The sequence below is a fragment of the Carettochelys insculpta genome, chromosome 18 (genome assembly GCF_033958435.1).
Source record: "Carettochelys insculpta isolate YL-2023 chromosome 18, ASM3395843v1, whole genome shotgun sequence".
In the NCBI taxonomy this organism is placed as follows: domain Eukaryota; kingdom Metazoa; phylum Chordata; order Testudines; family Carettochelyidae; genus Carettochelys; species Carettochelys insculpta.
The window spans coordinates 16,888,678-16,908,296 of NC_134154.1; the positions used below are offsets into that span (position 1 = coordinate 16,888,678).

General features: G+C 46.1%; 1 protein-coding gene across 1 annotated transcript in view; it reads right to left on the bottom strand.

The window, feature by feature from the left end:
- Positions 1-2,249: 2,249 nt before the first annotated feature.
- MMP17 (matrix metallopeptidase 17) overlaps positions 2,250-19,619 on the bottom strand; it is a 174,494-nt gene continuing 157,124 nt past the window's right edge. Inside the window, exons 9-11 of the mRNA XM_075013048.1 lie at positions 12,678-12,830; positions 7,436-7,693; positions 2,250-3,940 (exon numbers count right to left, since the gene is read on the bottom strand). Coding sequence (XP_074869149.1) covers positions 3,612-3,940; positions 7,436-7,693; positions 12,678-12,830 — 740 coding nt within the window. The 3' untranslated portion in view covers positions 2,250-3,611. The remainder of the gene's footprint in view (positions 3,941-7,435; positions 7,694-12,677; positions 12,831-19,619) is intronic.

Here is a 19,619-nt window from a genome sequence, read left to right on the forward strand (position 1 = left end):
CTGTAATACCCTCAGGTTTTGCACTTAGCTTCCTTGCATCTGGGGGTAACCCTGCTGCCAGATCCTTCAGCGCTAGGTTCTGGCCTCTGTGTGGCCCCTGCTGGCCCCATGTGCTTAGCTGGCTCCACAGGGTCCCACTGATCCTTGGGGTCTTGTCATCTCCTGGCCCTATGGGCTTCACCAGCCCTCAGGGTCCTGCTGCCCCCTGTACCTGCTGCAGGCTCTGCAGCCTGCCAGTCCCACAACCACCCCAGGGCTCTGCAGCTGCCACCAGCTGTGGCCCCAGCCTAGGGTGGTGTGGGTTGCCAACTCTCCTGAACTAGAGAGACTGGACACCGTTTGCAGCAATGGAGACCAACCTGGGAGAGTTGGCAACCCAATCTCAAAGACGTATAATATGGGGGAGGGATACAGCTCAGCATTCCCACCCCAAAAGAGCTCCAGTGCCACCGCTCTCAACTGAGAAAATGGACCATTTATGCCTGTCCCATTTGCTATCTTTTAATGTTACTGACCCATGAGAGGACCTTCCCTCTAACCCCACAATTGCTTAACAGCCTTTGGTCAGGGACTTACCACAGTAAAACCATCAAGAACTGAATAACCTGGTGGAGCTATGGCCATTGCTCCCCTCCCCTGCCCATGCCACACCATTCCCTGATGCACTGAGTTAATATAACCCATTTAATGCTGCCCCCACCCTCTCACCCCAGCATGGACCCAATTGCATGGGAGCCACAAGTTAGAAATTCTGTATCAAGCTTCACGGGAGGTCACCAAAAGACACCAGGCAGTTTAGTGCCACCATAGTGGTTGGTGTCAAGAGAAGAGTTGTACGTTAGCTTGATCGACATGGAAAGAGGGGAACAGAAATGCTGAGGAGAGAAGGCTTTGGAAGAGATGGTTCTCTTGTTTAAAACTGCCTAGAAGTTAGAGGGAACTAGCAGTACTCTTTTTGAAAACTAGTTTCTTCCAGGAAGTATAATGTAAGAGGCTCTCAAGTGGATTTCCAAGAGCAATTTTTAATGGTGGCCTCAGCAGCAGCAGAGTCAGGCCAGTGGTCAGCACTTTAGAACACTGGATGGGACCATTTTCTACTCTGAAAATGCCTGTGAGGATTTCATGCTGACCATGCAGGCTTGCACCTAGTGGAAATTTTCTAATTGTTAACACCCTGGTTTTGGGTGACAATTCAGTTTTGCTCACAAGGTCCACCTTCCCCCAGTGTGATAGTATATCACAACATTGGGAGTTTCCTAAGCAGTGCAATTCCACACTAAAGTTGCTCAGTTTATAGTTTAAAGGATATTTGTTACATTTAGGCTGTGTCTACACGTGCCCCAAACTTCGAAATGGCCATGCAAATGGCCATTTCGAAGTTTACTAATGAAGCGCTGAAATGCATATTCAGCACTTCATTAGCATGCGGGCGGCAGCCGCGCTTCGAAATTGATGCTCCTTGCCGCCGCGCGGCGCGTCCAAACGGGGCTCCTTTTCGAAAGGATGCCGCCTACTTCGAAGTCCCCTTATTCCAATGAGCTCATGGGAATAAGGGGACTTCGAAGTAGGCGGCATCCTTTCGAAAAGGAGCCCCGTCTGGACGCGCCGCGCGGCGGCAAGGAGCGTCAATTTCGAAGCGCAGCTGCCACCCGCATGCTAATGAAGCGCTGAATATGCATTTCAGCGCTTCATTAGTAAACTTCGAAATGGCCATTTGCATGGCCATTTCGAAGTTTGGGGCACGTGTAGACATAGCCTTAGTTGCCCTTCAAGCTCTCCTTGGATCTGAGAGTCAAGCTGATTCCTTCTTGCTAAGAAAAGATTACTTCTCTGTACAGTCCTCATTGTCCCCTGAGATGTGTTGTGCACATTACACAGATGGCAGGTGTGTATCCACTTAAGCACATGTACATCCCAGCTCACATACACTGGGTGCACATGCTATCACTGCAACATATAAAGTACACACTCATTCAAAGGAGACTCATAATACCAAGGCGGACTTAAGGTTCAATTAGAGCAGCTGAAAAACAGAAGGAAGAAATTGTGAACATTCTTTCACCGTTATTTTCCAGTTTTAAAATTTCATCCAGTCTTCAAGTGGTCATAAATTTAATCAAACATCAACATATTAGAAATATCAGCTAACTCTGTCATTTGTCTAAGGTGTGTGTGCATATGTGTGAGGTGCGGGGGCAGAGTTTTGTAAAGGTCTCACAGATTTCACTCTCTCTTTTGGTCAAAATTCAAATAATTTTTGGTGGAAATTCTGAAATTTAAACCATTTAAACCAATGGTAGGAGCCCCACATATGTACAGTTGTAATATACCTCAACTGAGTCAGGTGGGGGTGAGGGGGGCAGATATTGATCCAGGAGACAGACAGAACCCAGCTTGACTCTGGTCCCAAGCAGAATTTGAGGACAATTAGAAAAACACCTTTTTAATTGAACCAAGCAAACGACCTGTAAGTGAAAGAGAAATGTGGAATGTTGTGGAATCCCGGCTTTCAAACAATCCCTCAGTCTCCTTTCGTGTATGTCATGCTGCCAAATTAAACAGTGATGGAGTGGGATACGGAAAAATTGATTCCCATCTGATGGTATCATAACAGCATCTGGCTGCCACAGGAAGCCAGCCAAAACTGAGGATCCGCTATTTGAAAATATATGCATACTCAAATCCTTCAAAGGGAGGCTTCAATGAACCCAATTTTGGCACACAGAAATCAATCACAAAATAAATCTAGGGTCGACTGGGGGGAGCAGAAAAGTTAGATGGAGATTATAGTGGCTTCCCAGAGGTAACGGCATCTCACTTGAACAGCTGGCCTCAATGCATACAACAGCTGGCCACTTGCTCAGAGTTGCAAGTTCTGTCTCTTTGAAGCAGTCAAGATGTATGCTGAAGATAATGGGGACTGATCCCTGCTGATGAGTGTTGATGTTTGCACGGCCAAGGTTTAACAGAGAAGCCCTTAAATTTAAACATCTGGAATCAAAGATGACCTTCATGCCTTTTATAAAGGATCTACAGAAAGTCGCAGAAGCTTGATCTCAGTTGGCAGCGCATGTGAAATGTACCACTTTCTAAGCAACCCCACTGCAGCCAAGATGTCATTGTAATACATCCAACAGGACATATATGTTACATTACTGAATGCCAGCACAGCTGTTGCATCTTTCCCATTGCCTTGCCCCAGGGCTGCTTTTGACCCTGGAATAACAACTGGGGTTCGCTACTACCTGGTCTGTTTTCATGAAACCAGAGCTGCCTTTCAATGTATCCATGCCCTCTCTTCAAGACCTCTCTCCGCAGGTCTTCAACCACCCACAGTGTCCCATCTCTATGGAACCTTTGCAACTACCTCTCAGAAATCTTTGTATTCTTTAGCTGGTGGGGGAATAAGAAGTGCTGAACCCACGGTCCATTATCAGACCTTTAACTGAAAAATAAAAATAAACCAGTTCACTTCTCATGGAGAACTCGAAACCCTTGCTGCTACGTTCCTAGGAATGTGTGTTCTGGCTGTAACAGTGTAGCATGGTGTGATTTTATCCACCACCAGTCCCTGAAGCATCATAATGTCTTCTTGTCCGTGTTACTGAATGTCATAGTGCGGTGTGAGCAACTGCTGCTGTCCATGTGCCTGTTAGCATGAGGCTTGCTAAGAGTCTGAGTGCTGGCCAGGCTGAGATGGAATCAGAGGAGGAGGTGCACGAGCAGACCTCGTAGCCATTTTCTGAACGGCTCTCGTCATGCTGCCCTGGCTTGGAGTGCGCCCCAGTCCTGCTGCTCCCTGAAGAGTCTGGCGAATCAGATTGCATATCTCCGCACACCAGCCAGTCTCTGGCAATGGACTGAGGGTAACTGGGTTCTGCTTCTAGGTCATTGTCCAAGACTTTCCAGTACTCCTTGCCCCTGAAGAAATAGGTTGCACCTGAAAAAAAAAAAAAGACATGCAAGGTTAGCAGGCGTGAGCTGGGGCGATCTCCCTATCACGAGCGTCTTGTGTGCAGGTGTCTTTATGGAAGCAAAACGGTGCACATCCAGCTGGACGTACCAGTAATATAAACACCCTCAGCTGATGTGAGTAGGTGCAACTCTACCAACAGCAATGGAGCTTTTGTCCACGAGTTCGTGACAGCACATTAGGCAGGGACAGACTGCCACCTGCTTCCTTATTGGTCATAAACCAATGCTAGTATTGTGACTTAGTTGGGGTGTGCCACACATGACTCACCAGCCCTGGTGCCAATGATGGGCAGGGCCTCATATGTCTAACAGAAAGGCCTATATGCTGATGTGCTCAGAGAAAATATTCTGAGGGTTTTGCAATGCCTCTGGCACATTCTTAAAGGGAGAACTGCAAGACCATTACTCCACAAGGGACCTGGAAAGAGAAACTCCTGAAGGATACTGGACTCCTGTTAGTCAGGCATTTCCAAAATACTCCTCAGCACAGTATTTTATGCACCATTTAAGTCCCATGTCAAAGGGACTTATCACAGGGTCTTGCACAGACCTCGTATCAGGGAGTGAATTTTATACACAAAAACGGGCCCATATGAATTCCCTGAACTCACTCCATGCTTCTGAAGGACGCCTGCCAATGAAAATGATGGGCCAGAGACAAATCCCATTCCCTAGGAGGAGCTCCCTGACTCTCCACCAAACACTTACTTTAACAAAAAACATCTTTCCACTTTATCAACTAATTTTTTTCCAACTCAAATGTCAACAAATACGGCACAAGGCAAAACACCAAACCCAATGCACCACGTGAAACAGAGCAAGCCGGGCTACTGCCAAAACAGGACTGACTATTGCCTGTGCCCTATCAGTACAGCCCTGACTGGATACAATTGGTATCTGCATCTGCAAAATTGATCTGTGGCAGTGGAGACCTGCAGATATGAAGCAGGTACCTGCAAATTTGCAGGGGTTTAGATACAAAATTTCTATCTGTATCTGCATCTATCTTCACACAAATAAGCCGTGAATATCTGCATCCATATTGGCGGATGTGGATACCCACAGATATAAAGTGGATATCCATGGATTTGCAGGGCTCGACCTATGAACTACCTTAGGAGGCCTCAGGCTTACAAGCTGCTCTGAATGGGCAGCTCCTATTTCCTGAAGGACCCCCCACTGATTTTTGCAGTGCAGACCTTTGGCTTTTTTTTTTTAGGGCAGGGGCCAACTCTCACTACGTTTGTACAGGGCCTAGCACAAACTGTTGCAATATTAATTCAAATGACAAATAATAAAGGCTGAAATCCACGACGTAGTATCTTTGCGTGTGTAGGATCAAATGGTACTTTTGTGGGAAATAATTCCGAAGGCTTCCATGAAAAAAATAATGTTCACAGCAAACAACAGCTCAATAAAACCTATTTGGTATTTACCAGACATGTATCAATGCCATGTCCATTATATACAGGCAGCATGGTACACAGTGATTGATTTGCCTTGTGGCTTGCTGTCTTTAGAGGTGGATAGCTGCCATATTTAAAAAAGCTGCATGCAGTGGAGGATGCATGTACTGAATTAAACTTATCCTGGTACTCCTAGTTATAATTTCTTGTCTTACACGAAGCAATTCTCCTCCATTAGTGTCTCACATTATCCCCCCCATTCTATTTTTAATATGTCAGCTAGATGAGTGCTGGCATGGCTACAGCTCCTAGATTTGGGAGTCACACTCCCTGCTCAAAGTGTAGACGCACACCTCAGACTAGCCGTACTTCAGTATTTTTGAGACACAAAAGGAGAAGAATGACCTGTCTTATCAAAGCACCAGCGAATTACAGAACTGGAAAGGACCTCAAGAGTTCATCCAATCCAGTCCCCTGCACTCAGGCAGGACTAAGTATTATCTAGCATCTAGACCATGCCTGCCACGTCTGTCTAACCTGCTTTTAAAAATCCCAAAGGGGTAGCTGAACAGTGTTACTCTCACTGGAATTTCTCTAGGAGGCTGGAACATGTGCTCCACTTTGCTGAAAATGCCTTGAGATGCCCAGAGCGGTCAGGAATTTATTATTATGTCAAGAGCCGCATGCCCTGTGATAGAATGTGGAGCACTGGTTGGTACTGACATTAATGTATGGACTAACGTACTTCCTTTCTGAGGGAGTAGGTTTTACCTGGGAAAGCTCATGACCTAATAAATGTATTAGTCTCCAAGGTGCCACAGGACCGCTTGTTATTTGTGAAGCCACAGACTAACATGGCTCTCTCTCGCAGACTAATGTGTGGGTATAGCACAATTCTGACAGGGAGATGGGTGCCCTCAACATATCTTACTGGAGGTTTTACCTCTGAGGTATCTTGCACAAGAAATGATCTCGTCCAACCCTATTTATTTCACCAAATCACAGCCCAAGGTGGTGTGTATGTGGCCAGACATACTGAATCCCCTGGCCAGTGCAATACAGAGCCAGGACTTGCTTACATCCTTGCATTTGTTACTTATTAGATATACTTTACATACCATTTAGTGATGTGTCCATTTACTGAGCAACATCTTGACCATCAGACTCTTGCAATAACATCAATGTGTCCTACTGAGTAAAACTGCATCATGGTAGAATTTCAAGCTGTACTCACAGGCTGTGTCTAGACTGCGGGGAACTGTCGGCAAAAGAAATGCAAATCGCGCACCGCAATTTGTCTGTCTTTTGCCGACAGGTCTATCAGGAGAGGCTTTTCCAAAATTTGGCCCATCCACACGGGGCAAAATGTCAGAACCCTCCCCCCCCGCACTGTCAAGCTACCCCTTCTTCCTTGTGCAATGAGGTATACAGGGATGTCAACAGAATACTCCCAACTGGCAGACCTCAGAAGCCTATAGTGTATCCACAAGGTCTCATGAAAACAACACTGACAATGACGACACTGTTGGAATGGTATGTTTGGCCCAGGTTATACTTAAAACATTTTACGGGCATACTTACTTTAGTAAGAGATGTGTTTTTTGTTTGCTAGAACAGTTATGCTGGTAAAATCTCTAGTATGCATGCAGCTATATTGAGATAAGACACATTATCTATGTATTGATGATTTTGCTTTACTGAAACAGAATACACAACGTGGTTATAAACCCTTTTATACTACAGGTTGAACCACCCTACTCCTGCCTGTCAGCATTCTGTGCTGTTATTTACCCCAAACGTCTTCTAAGAGCCAACTAAGCAGTGGAAGCATTGGTAAGGCTGCCAGACAATACTGACCTCCCGTGGTCTGGCACTGATCAAGTCCTGAGAAAGGCAGACTAGAGAGATCCAACCTGTAATATAACTACCTGCACTAGTGTTTTTTTTCCTTTCCAATTTACCAATGTGGGCATAGTTAAAGCAACAACATTTTTAAATATACACAAGACCTTGATTTAAAAGAAAAACCCTCAGCTAAGCTAGCACTGACTCACCATCTGACCATCGCATTACATCATCTAATGTGCTAGGAATTCCCTTCCACAAAGTGGCTTCTGAAGGATAGCCGGGATCCATCCTGCGCTCATGGTCGTCATAGCGCCAATAAATATTATCTTTAAAGAAGTAAGTCTTGTCATTGTGGGCCCAGGAAAAGGCTGCGTCGATGCCTCCAGGTGGCAAGCCAAAATCCGAAATTGGTCGAGGGTAGCCTTCCTCCACGTTATTGTCTTTGAACACCCAGTATCTGTCTCCTGAGGAGAGGAAATAGGCAGGTATTAATATCTACCCTGGGGAGGCCAGGCTGTCTTGAAAGAAGAGGTTATGCTCTATGATATGTTGTTGTGACTGTTTTTAGATTTGTATTCACAGCACTCCAGAAAGTGAACTAAAAAACAACACCCTGCTGAGGAAGCTGCTGCTTGGGGAAACTGCTGTTTGCATCCATCTCCCACGTGAATACAGCCAACCTTTGCTATTTTGCTACTGGAGGCACCAGGTCCTGAGACAGACTTGCTGATTATGCAGTGTAATCTCAGGCTAGTCACCTGTGGTTGTGCCATTTAATCCTCTTCTCACCTTCCACTCCTCTTGATTTCCACACAATAATTGTTTAAGAGAAATAAAAAAGCCACACTCAATGGGGAAGTTCTGCCTGTAATCCAACTTTTAACACAAATGCACATAAGTATCACCTTTGTAGGAGAATCCCCTTAGTTTCTCTGCATTTATTCAGCTGGATTTGAAGGACCTGCAGATGTGGTAGGAAGGGCACACAGGGGCTCAAGCAATCCATCTATCGTGAGTACATATATGGTCCCCATTACCATAGAATTTGGCTGTTCTCCCAGGCTACGTCTACATGTGCACGCTACATCGAAATAGTCTATTTCGATGAATAGCGTCTACACGTCCTCCAGGGCTGGCAACGTCGACATTCAACTTCGACGTTGGGCAGCACCACATTGAAATAGGCGCTGCGAGGGAATGTCTACATGCCAAAGTAGCACACATCGAAATAAGGGCGCCAGGAACAGCTGCAGACAGGGTCACAGGGCGGACTCAACAGCAAGCTGCTCCCTTAAAGGCCCCTCCCAGACACACTTGCACTAAACAGCACAAGATCCACAGAGCCAACAACTAGTTGCAGACCCTGTGCATGCAGCATGGATCCCCAGCTGCAGCAGCAGCAGCCAGAAGCCCTGGGCTAAGGGCTGCTGCACACGGTGACCATAGAGCCCCGCAGGGGCTGGAAAGAGAGCGTCTCTCAACCCCTCAGCTGATGGCCGCCATGGAGGACCCCGCTATTTTGATGTTGCGGGACGCGGATCGTCTACACGTTCCCTGCTTCGACGTTGAACGTCGAAGTAGGGCACTATTCCCATCCCCTCATGGGGTTAGCGACTTTGACGTCTTGCCGCCTAACGTCGAAGTTAACTTCGAAATAGCGCCCAACACGTGTAGCCGTGACGGGCGCTTATTTCGAAGTTGGCGCCGCTACTTTGAAGTAGCGTGCATGTGTAGACGCGGCTCCAGAGGGGAATCTATACAGTTCATGCTCTAGTGCAATTTCTCCTATGGCCACAAAGGGCACAAACCGCAAGCCCTGGGCTCTAAGGAGTCAGCCTAGGCCAGGATTTATAACTGGATCTATGGATTGTTTGTCTCTCTGATATTGTTCTTTCAACTCTCCTGTGGTTTGTATGTCACACAGTGGCATTTCTGGATTTCCTCCATCTGCGAAAATAGTGTTTCAGCAGTACATGGGAGGCCTTAAAAGCTTTAATGGATGCAGAAGCATGTGTGGGATCCTTTATGGATGATAATATAAGAAGTGGAAACTTGGACAGATGACTAAGGAGGAGTATAAATATATTGCTGGAGAATGCCAGGGAGTAATCAAGAAAGCAAAAATACAATTGGAACTTCAGCTAGCAAGTAACGTGAAGGGTGATAAGAAGGGTTTCTATAGGCATGTTAACAATAAGAGGGTGACCAGAGAGGGTGTGGGGCTGTTACTGGATGAGAGAGGTAACTTAGTGACAGATAATGCAGGAAAAGCTGAAGTACTCAATGCTTTTTTTTTTTTTGCCTTAGTTTTTGCAGACAAGATCAGTTCCCAATCTACGGCATTAAGCAATGCAGTATTGGAAGGAGGTGGGCAGCCCTTGGTGGGGAAAGAACAGGTTAAGAGCTACTTAGAAAAGCTAGTGGTACACAAATCCATGGTTCCAGATTTAATACATCCAAGGGTACTGAGAGAACTGGCACATGTCATTGCAGAGCCTTTGGCCATCACCTTTGAAAACTCACGGAGATCAGGAAAGATCCCAGATGAATAGAAATAGGCAAACGTAGTGCCCATTTTTCAAAAAGGAAAGAAGGACAATCCAGGGAACTATAGACCGGTCAGCCTTACCTCAGTCCCCAGAAAAATCATGGAGGGGATCCTCAAGGAATCCATTCTGGAGCACTTGGAAGAGGGGAAAGTGATCAAGAGTACTCAGCATTGATTCACAAAGAGCAAGTCATGCCTGACCAACCTATGATGAGATAACTGGCTCTGTGGACATGAGGGAGTCAATGGATGTGATACACCTTGACTTTAGCAAAGCTTTTGATACAGTCTAGCAAAGCTTTTGATACAGTCTCCCACAACACTCTTGCCCATAAGTTAAGAAAGTATGGATTGGATATGTGGACTTTAAGATGGATAGAAAGCTGGCGGACAAGAAGCTAGGGGATCAGGTAGATACATTGGAGGGTAGGGCTAGGGTCCTGGACAAATTGGAAGATTGGGGCAAAAAAAATCTGATGAGGTTCAACAAGGAGAAGTGCAAAGTTCTGCACTTGGGACGGAAGAATCCCAAGCACTGTTACAGGCTGGGGACCAACTGGCTAAGTAGCAGAGCAGCAGAAAAGGACCTGGGGATTACAGTAGATGACAAGCTTGATATGAGTCAATAGCGTGCCCTTATAGCCAAAAAGGCTAATGACATATTGGGATGCATTAGAAGAAGCATTTCCAGCAGATCTAGAGAAGTTATTATTCCTTCTACTTGGCACTGGTGAGGCCACATCTGGAGTACTGTGTCCAGTTCTGGGCCACCCAGTATAGAAAGGATGTGGATGTACTGGAGTAGGTTCAGCAGAGGGCAACGAAAAAGATTAGGGGGTTGGAGCACAGGACCTATGAGGAGAAGCTGAGGGATGTGGGCTTATTTAGTTTGCAGAAGAGAAGACTGAAGGGCAATTTGATAGCAGCCTTCAGCTTCCTGAAAGGGAACTCTAAAGAGCATGGGGAGAGACTGCTCTCAGTGGTGACGGGTGGCAGAACAAGAAGCAATGGTCTGATGTTACAGAGGGAGAGGTGTATGTTGGATATTAGGAAAAACTATTTCACCAGGAGGGTGGTGAAACACTAGAATGTTTTACTGAGACAGGTGGTGGAATCTCCATCTTTAGAGGTTTTTAACTCCTGGCTTGACATGGCTGGGATCATTTAGTTGGGACTGATCCTGACACAGGCAGTGGGATGGACTAGATGACCTCCTGAGATCCCTTCCAGCCCTATGATTCCATGATTCATTTCTAGTCTCAACGCTACAGTTCAGCACTTCTGAAATCAAAAATTTACCACACTGAAAGTGCAACATTAAAAGAGGGAAAAAGCAACCTCCCATGGAAAGATGCTTAGCATAGCTGCTCCTTTCGGAGTTATCCAGTAGACTAGCTCCCTAAAAAGCATCACTGATCCAGTGTGAGTGCTGGCTGCGTAATTACACAATGGAGACACAGCCCTAATTTTGAGCATGGGAAGCTACTAACTTGTTAAATTCAAATACTCAGAGCAACTAGTGGCAGCAGGCATTCTCCAGAAATGACTTCGCCTGAGGTACATTTAGTTCTTCTGTCCAGGACACTTCAGAAGTCTGAACTGAACCCTAATGTCCAGTCACTGAGCTGGAACACAGTTTACTGAAATATAGTAATGAATGAGTGCACTGCAGAGACAAACAGTTCTAAGCTAAATCACAAACCATGGGGGAGCAGAGACAAAACCCTGGTTCTTCAGTGCCAAAGCCATTTGAACATAAGAAAAGCCACACTGGGTCAGACCAAAGGTCCATCTAGCCTAGTGTCCTGTCTTCAGACAGTGGCCAATGCCTGGTGCTCCAGAGGGAATGAACAGAACAGCGATTCCTCTCCTGTCACCCATTCCCAGTCTCTGACAAACAGAAGGCAGAGATGCTATTCTTACCCGTCCTGACTAATACCCTAGAGGGACCTAACTTCCATGAATTTATCTAGTTCTTTTCTGAACCCTGTTAAAGTCTTGGTCTTCACAACCTCCTCTGGCAAGGAGCTCCTTGTGTGAAGAAAAACTTTCTTTGGTCAGTTTTAAGCCTGCCACCAATTTCATCTGGTGACTCCTAGTTCTTTTGTTATGGGAACAAGTAAATAATCTTCCCTTATTCACTTTTTTCACATCAGTCATGATTTTACAGACCTCTATCCTATTCTCGCTTAGTCTCCTTTTTTGTAAGGTGAAAAGTCACAGTCTTTTTAATCTTTTTTCATACAGCATATTTGAGTTAAAGGAACTCTCCCCTGGCTGAGCCTCCTACAATCTAGCTACAACAGCATTCCTCAGTCACTGCCGCACACAGGTAGCAAATTCTTCCAAATGCCTGCACCACCGAGTGCTCTTGGGGTACGTTGTTTCACATGCCACTCAGAACAGGCCCTGTGAAGACAGAAGACTCCAAAATCAATCTTCACTCCATGAACCATAAAGGGAAAGAAAAGGAGGTGAATTCTGAAGAATGTGGCATAGGTTTAAGAAGAAAAAAGCACTTTGCTACTCCTGCTGGCCCCGTTTGAGAAAACGAATTTGTTTTACCAAACATAACTATTGCTTTTTAATTGGTTCTGTAAGCAGCCTAATATGTGTTAGCTTTGCAAAGGTGGACTCAGGGCAGCTTAGGACACACTAATGACCCCTGAGCTCAGTGGAGCAACTGAACATACACAGGAGTTAGAACAAAAAAGAACAATCTAATCTGCCACCCCAAGGCTTACTCGTCTGGCAGGGCAAATTTCATTAATGATATTGAGTTCCTCCCTGTCTGCAGGACTGATGGAAATCTACAGCTGCTGACACCGAACAGCATACTTGGATGCTAAGAGGCCTCAGCAATAGACATGTGGGCCCGTTAACCATGTTTTTGCTCTTACCTTTGAAGAACACGATCTTGTGGTCATTGGTTCTCTCGTACACTGCATCCACGCTGTCCATATTGAGAGGTAGACCCCGCCAGAAACGGTGGATCTGAGCTGGCTGGAGGGAGACCAAGTGTTTGTTGCGAGTCAGTCTCCAGAAGTACTTGCCTAGACAAATACAGATTGGATATTAATGAACCATGCCATAACACCCCTTCACTAGGAGGAAAACGCTGGGGATGGAGTCAGGGAACAATTGAAAACAAAGTGCACAAGTTGGGAGCTATGAAACTACTAACAGTCTTTTATTCCCGACCCTTTGGTGGCTCCCACTTCCTGACATGGAGCCAGAAGGAGAAACCCACTCCCGTTTCTCTTCCAGATGCTGCACTGCATTCACCATTCTTCTGTCTGGTAAATGAACCTTGTACTGTTAAGTGCATCCCTGCTGCTGCAGAGAGTGCTCGGTGGGGAGACAGGCAATATTTCCTCTCCTTTCCTCCAAGGCTACATATGCTGCCTCAGCATCATTACCAGCAGCATTACCACACAGCAACTGAGCACCGAAGACCAGAGCATACTAAGGCAGCTAAAACCAGGCTAGATTAAACCATAGACAAGCCAGCCTGAAGAGACAGAAGTATTTTCCTCTCTCTACACACCTGTTGCTTTTACATTGCTCTGCCCTGACTGTGACTTCCAAGTGTCTGATGCACATCCCCATGCAACAGTACTAGGAAGAGGTTGTGTGAAATCCAGTGGCTTTTATAAAGGGATAGGAATGGAGGAGTTAGACCAAAAAAGAAAAAAAAGACAGAGGAAGAGCAAAAAAGGAGACAAAACTGGTGTGTATTAGGCACCATTCCAAGGTGGAGACAGAGAAGGTGCTCTCCTTTCTTTCCCTCAGCATCACAATAGGATAAACTTCCAGCTGATGAAAAGAGCACAGCTCTCGCAACATCAACAAAGCTGCACAATCTATATCAGCCCTCAGTCCTGGGGCTCAGCAAGCTATCATATTGGTTGTGATTGAAGGTGAAGATTGAAGATGTCTGGGGGGGGAATGTTTAAGGCGGGGATATTCAAAGGTATATCAGGCAGTGAGGTGACCAAATCCCATTCCATGGCGACTGGATGCCTAATTCCCTTAGGCGCATTTGGAACTTTCCAGCTGAATTTCGATGGTTTTGCAGCACACTCCATGAATGTATTTCCCCTGGGATCTCTACATAGTAAGATCTGAGCTGGAGAAAGCAGGCTGAGCACCTACCTTATCTCCACACAGCCTCCTCTCTGGTAGCCCCATTCTCAAGAAGCTCTTATTGTGAAATATGCATAGTTCTTTTGGCATAGCAGGGAATGCCCCAGGAAATGAGCAACAGGCCCAAGACATTTTTTCAGGTTTGTATTCCAGACACTCAACTCCACGCCTACTGAGCTGGCAGACCGAGCTACCAACTTTCAAACCTTTATGGAAATTGGATCTCAGCCTAATAATGCAAGGAGGCAAAACTCCCACATTTAAACATCTGCAAAGTGGGTTTTTGTAATTACAATTATGAGGATTTATATCACATACTTGCTCTGCTGCTGCATTTTGCCTATTTGCTCTACAGGACTGAAATCTATGTGTGAATAATTCATTCAGCTGTTAGGAATGGCAGTAATTACAAAATTTGTTAAGATCATTGCAAATCTGGTATGCAAACTGTGTGGCTGTTGTACAGTTATGGAAACGTAATTAAGTAAAGATGTTCTTTGCATCTCTAATTAGGCTTGCACTGGAAAAGGCCAGATTTGCCTCATTTTCAGAAGAAATATAGGTTGGCATAATTGCTTTGTTAATAGGAATGTATCTAAAGTTGAAAGTACTCAGTACTTATTTGACATAGCTGGAGAACCCCCACCACTTGGTATTATTTAGAGCTCTCTTTCCCTATTGATTGTCTCAGCCAGTGCACAGCTGCAAGAAGCCAGTTGTCAATCTGAATTCGAAGGCGGGAATACACTGATTTCCAAGAAGAAGCCCCTGGGAGCAGAAGAACTATAGCAATTTCGGTACCAGTGAATTCTGAACACTATGGCTCTGTTTGCCAACGAAGGGCATGCTGGCATCTCACCATGGCCAAATCTGCCTGCTGAAGCATTGCACGTGTACAATTAGCGTACAAAGTGAAATGATGCTCATTTAGGGCAAGAACCTGGTGTGAGACCAGCCCAAACCTGGCAGATTGAATGTAAAGATGAAAACAAAGGTTAAAATGTGCCTTCCTGACCTCCCCTTTCCACAGAGATAATGACAAGGCAACACTCGCATGGGCAGAGGCATTTTGCTTTTTCTGATGCTCGGTGGTTCCGATTCTAGCTGAGAAATAAAAGCTCTTGGCACGCTGGGTGATTCTGGTAACATTTCTGTCCACCCTCTGGGGTGAGACAAATTTTAAATGTGGGTTGCCTAAAGTGAGGTTCCTAAATCAAAATCGTCTGACTGTGAAAAGTCTGGAAACTGCAATTCCACCAACATCTGCGGGAACTCTCGGTAACTGACAACGCACTCTGTAGCTGAAACCAATAAGCAGTCCTGTGGCACTTCAGAGACTAACAGATTTATTAGGTCATGAGCTTTTCATGGGTAAACTAAGTGGGTTTTACCCATGAAAGCTCATGACCTAATAAATCTGATAGCCTCTAAGGTGCCACGGGACTACTTGTTCTTTTTAAAGTTACAGACTAACTCAGCTACCTATTCTGTATTTAAACTGTACCCACTGGAGGGGTTACACAGAAACTTGCCCTCTATGGGGCATTACTACTGCAGGTTTCATAGCACAGTAAACCCTTGATTTAACAGACCCTGATATAACGGACTTCGGAAATAACGGAGACTGTCTGCCAGCCCCTCCCACTCCGCCGCCTCACATAAATGCCAGAGACTCACCAGAGCCACTGTTGGGGCTGGAGGAGCTGCCAGAATGGCTGGGGCTGGAGGGGCCACTGAGGCCAGAGGAGCTGGGGGGGTGCTACGCTGGGGCACGCTACGTTGGAGCACAGGAGCTCTCCTCCCCCAGCCCTGTGTGCACGGAGCATGTTGGTGCCTGGCTGCTGCTGCCTGCAATGGTGCTGAGCAGCAGGCATGGTGTTGGCGGCTGCTGCCTGCTGGCTGGCTAAGGGGACCATGCTCTGCCTTCACACAGGTGGCTCGGAGCCCGGGGCTGGAGGAGCCACAGTGCTGAGAGCTGCAGGAGGTGTAAGGAGCCAGGCATTCAGCTCCTCTCCTGGTACTTGGGAGAGGGAGATGGAGGTGTGAAGGGAAAAATGGGGCAGAGGACAGGAGTGAATGATGGACTGGGAAGGTCAGTGCATCAGCACACAGTATAACCATTCTGATATAACGGACTTTTGGCATTAATGGACACCCCTTCCCCCCATTAGTCCGTTAAATCGAGGGTTTACTGTACAGGTTGAACCGTTTGTTTGGCACCCTTGGGACCTGACCAGACCAGATGAGAGAATTTGCTAGACCGGGGAGGTCAATATTGTCTAGCAGTATTATCAACACTTCTACTGCTTACTCATCTCTTAGAAGACATTTGGGGTGAATTACAGCTCACTAACAGCACAGAACACTGAGAGCCAGGACTGGTGGCTGTAAACAAACTTTATGGGATGATGGGAAACTGGGCCACACCCATGATAAGTGGTCACCCAGCTAACTAAAATCATGCTGTATTACGGAGGTTGCTGGAAGAGAGAGTTCCAGATTAGAGAGGTTCAACCTGTACTGTTGGGTGGCATTCTAAATGCAGTTCTGACAAGATATTGCCTCAAAATCCAGAGAACTGCCAAACAAGAGGTGATAATTAACTACCTCAACCCCAGCTAGAACTTTTGACCCAGATCCTCAGCTAGCATAACTTGAAGTCAATGGAGTTAACCAGTTTACCCCAGACCTGCCTATTGACTTCACTGAGGCTACAGAAATTTACACTCAGCCAAGGGTGTGGCTAATTAGTGTCAATGGAGCTATAGAGAGCTCTACCAGCCAAGGATCTGGCCCTTTAAATCTGTCCTTGTTTTTCCAGAAGAAACATACTCACATGGCAAATATATGGCAGAAAGAAACCATGAGGGGGGTTTTTCATCTATTTTTCATGTGAAAAATTAATTATGCTCCCTCCCCCCATGTTCTAGTTCTCCCCTCCTAACTTCCCATCTCAGCTGCATGCAGAAATGAGCAAGAAAAAGACTGCTGCATCTTCAAATGCTTCTGTTTCCTCTTTGAGTGCCCTCCCTCCTTCCATCTGGTGGTGACATGTTTCAGTGCAAACGCCTTGAACTCCCCTGGGTCCTGCTGATCATCTCAGTAAGAAAATGCCTTTCTTCTTCCATAGCAGATCAGCTGGGTCAGTCCCAGACAAAGGATTGCTGAAGAAACAACGTATCACAGTGGCTCAGTGAAAGATCTTTCCACTTCAAAGGCAAAGTAACCCTACCGGGACCAGGCAGAAAAGGACTTCATACAGCCGAGGAGGCATGAGCAGGATTCTCTTAGCTGGCCTCTTGCCCCTGGAGATACACTGTCAGCAACTGTTCAGTGAACATGGAACCAGATGGTCCTGTCATTTTGAGCATGTCTTGCTGTCTCTGGATGATGGTACATGCACAACCCATGGAACCAGGGATATGAAGTGTGGGAGGAAAAAGTGATGTTGAAGGCATTCAGGACAAAAGCAGAACTGACCTGCTGGCATTCTCTCAATCCTCAGATGAACCCAGATTTGTACTTTGATATAAATGCCAATTTCAGTCCTGCACTTTGAAATTCCAGACAGTCTTGCAGAACTCCAGCTCACGTCAGATATGACTAGGCCAGTGATAGCCTGTCTGTAACCGTGACCATTGAGAGCTGGTTCAGAGCAAAGTGAAAAACTCCCATAATAGGCAGTTATGTGAAAACATGACTGCGGACAAGGTGAAGTGGGGAGGAAATGGAAGTTTATTCAGAGCTACTGGCTTAATGGTGTCCTGGTGGGCCTAACCCACCCAATTAGTGTAACTGCAGATGTTCTTACAGTCTACATTAAGGGTGGGCACTAAGCCAGAGGTAGTTTCTCAGGGTTAGCCTCAGAGCTATATTTACCTGCATGTCTGCAACTACAGCCACTTGCAGCTCCCATTGGCTGTGGATTGACATTCTTGGCCAATGGGAACTGTGGGAAGCAGCGTCCCAGTCCTCACCTCTTCCCACAGTTCCCATTGGCTGAGAACAGCAAACTGCAGCCAACCGGATCTGAGTGTGGCCTTTCCTGAGGATGAGCAGGAAATAAAGTGGTCGGCGGCCTGCCAGGGGACAACCTAGGTGCCACTTATCGCCCATCCCGGTCTACACACAATCCTCATAATTCACTAGACGCCTACTCAATTCTTTGCCTTTTTAGCTTCTAGCAACAGTGAGTTCCACAGTTTTATTAAGAGTCAGTTAAAATGTATTATCTTTTAATTCCACTGGATTTTAAAGCACTGAGCACTTTCAACTTTAGATATGTCCCTATTAGCAAATTTTCTTTTCCTTCCCAGGGTAATTGTAAATACCTGATTTGCCATTCAGTATTGTGTAGACCTCTAGCACAACTCTTTCACTCCTTTTGAACACGAGTAGGCTTAGGCTATGTCTACACTACCCTGGAAGATCAACCCATGTCTGGTAGGGACATGTGAAGTCAACCCCTTTACTCCTCACATCTGGTGAGGAGGAAGGGAGGTCAATGGGAGAAACTTTCCTGTCAACCTTCTTCAGTGAGGATGGCCAGGTAAGTCAACTGCAATCAACTTACTTTCCCTAATGTAGACATAGCCTTAATTTAGTTTCTGTCCCCGCATCTGGAAGTCCTGCATGTTTGCAGTGTCACTGATGCCCATCTTTAGGTCTCATCTATGTCTGCTGCATCTTTTTCAACAATCACATCTGTCCTACTAGTCTAGCCCCAAACAGTCCCCCACCCCCCCACGCAGTAGTCTGATTCTCATATACACTGAAACCTCTTTATACTGCTACAGCAGGGCCTGAAGATAGGTGTAGACAGAAGGCCTGAAAGTTCTAAGAGCCCTTTATTCTGCTCCTCTGGTGTAAAGTGACCTTTGCCTGAATGAGACTCAAGCCCTGGATGTGAACCTAGTACTGCCACCAATACCCAGACACCATGCCCCAGACATTCCGGTAAAAGACATCCTCCTTCTGGAGGCCAGGTTTAAAAAAAAAGAGTAGATGGGACTGGTTGCATGAACAGAGCTTCTGAATAACACAGAGCTATGTGCAGCTCTGCCTTGGTGAAGATCACCTATGCTCTTCACGGAATCATAGAATCCAAGGGCTTGAAAGGACCCCAGGAGGTCATTGAGTCCAGCTCTCTGCCCAAAGCAGGATCAACCCCAACTAAATCATCCCAATTAGGACTTTGTCAAGACGGAATTTAAAAACCTCCAGGGATGGAGATTCCACCACCTCTCTAGGTAAAGCATTCCAGTGCTTCACCACCCTCCTGGTGAAATAGTTTTTCCTAATATCCAGCCTACACCTCTCCTTCTGTAACTTGAGACCACTGCTCCTTGTTCTGTCATCTATCACCACTGTTGAACAGTCTCTTTCCATCCTCTTTAGAGCTTCCCCCACCCCCTGCTTCAGGAAGTTGAAGGCTGCTATCGAACTGTCCCTCACTCTTCTCTTCTGAAAACCAAATAAGCCCAGATCTCTCAGCCTCTCTAAATAAGTCATGTGTTCCAGCCCCTTAATCATTTTCGTTGTCCTCTACTGTACCTGCTCCAATGCATCCATGTCCTTTCGATACTGGGGGGGCCGGAACTGGACACAATACTCCAGATGTGGCCTCACCAGTGCCGAATAGAGGAAAATAATGGCTTCTCTAGATCTGCTGGAAATGCTCCTCCTAATGCACCCCA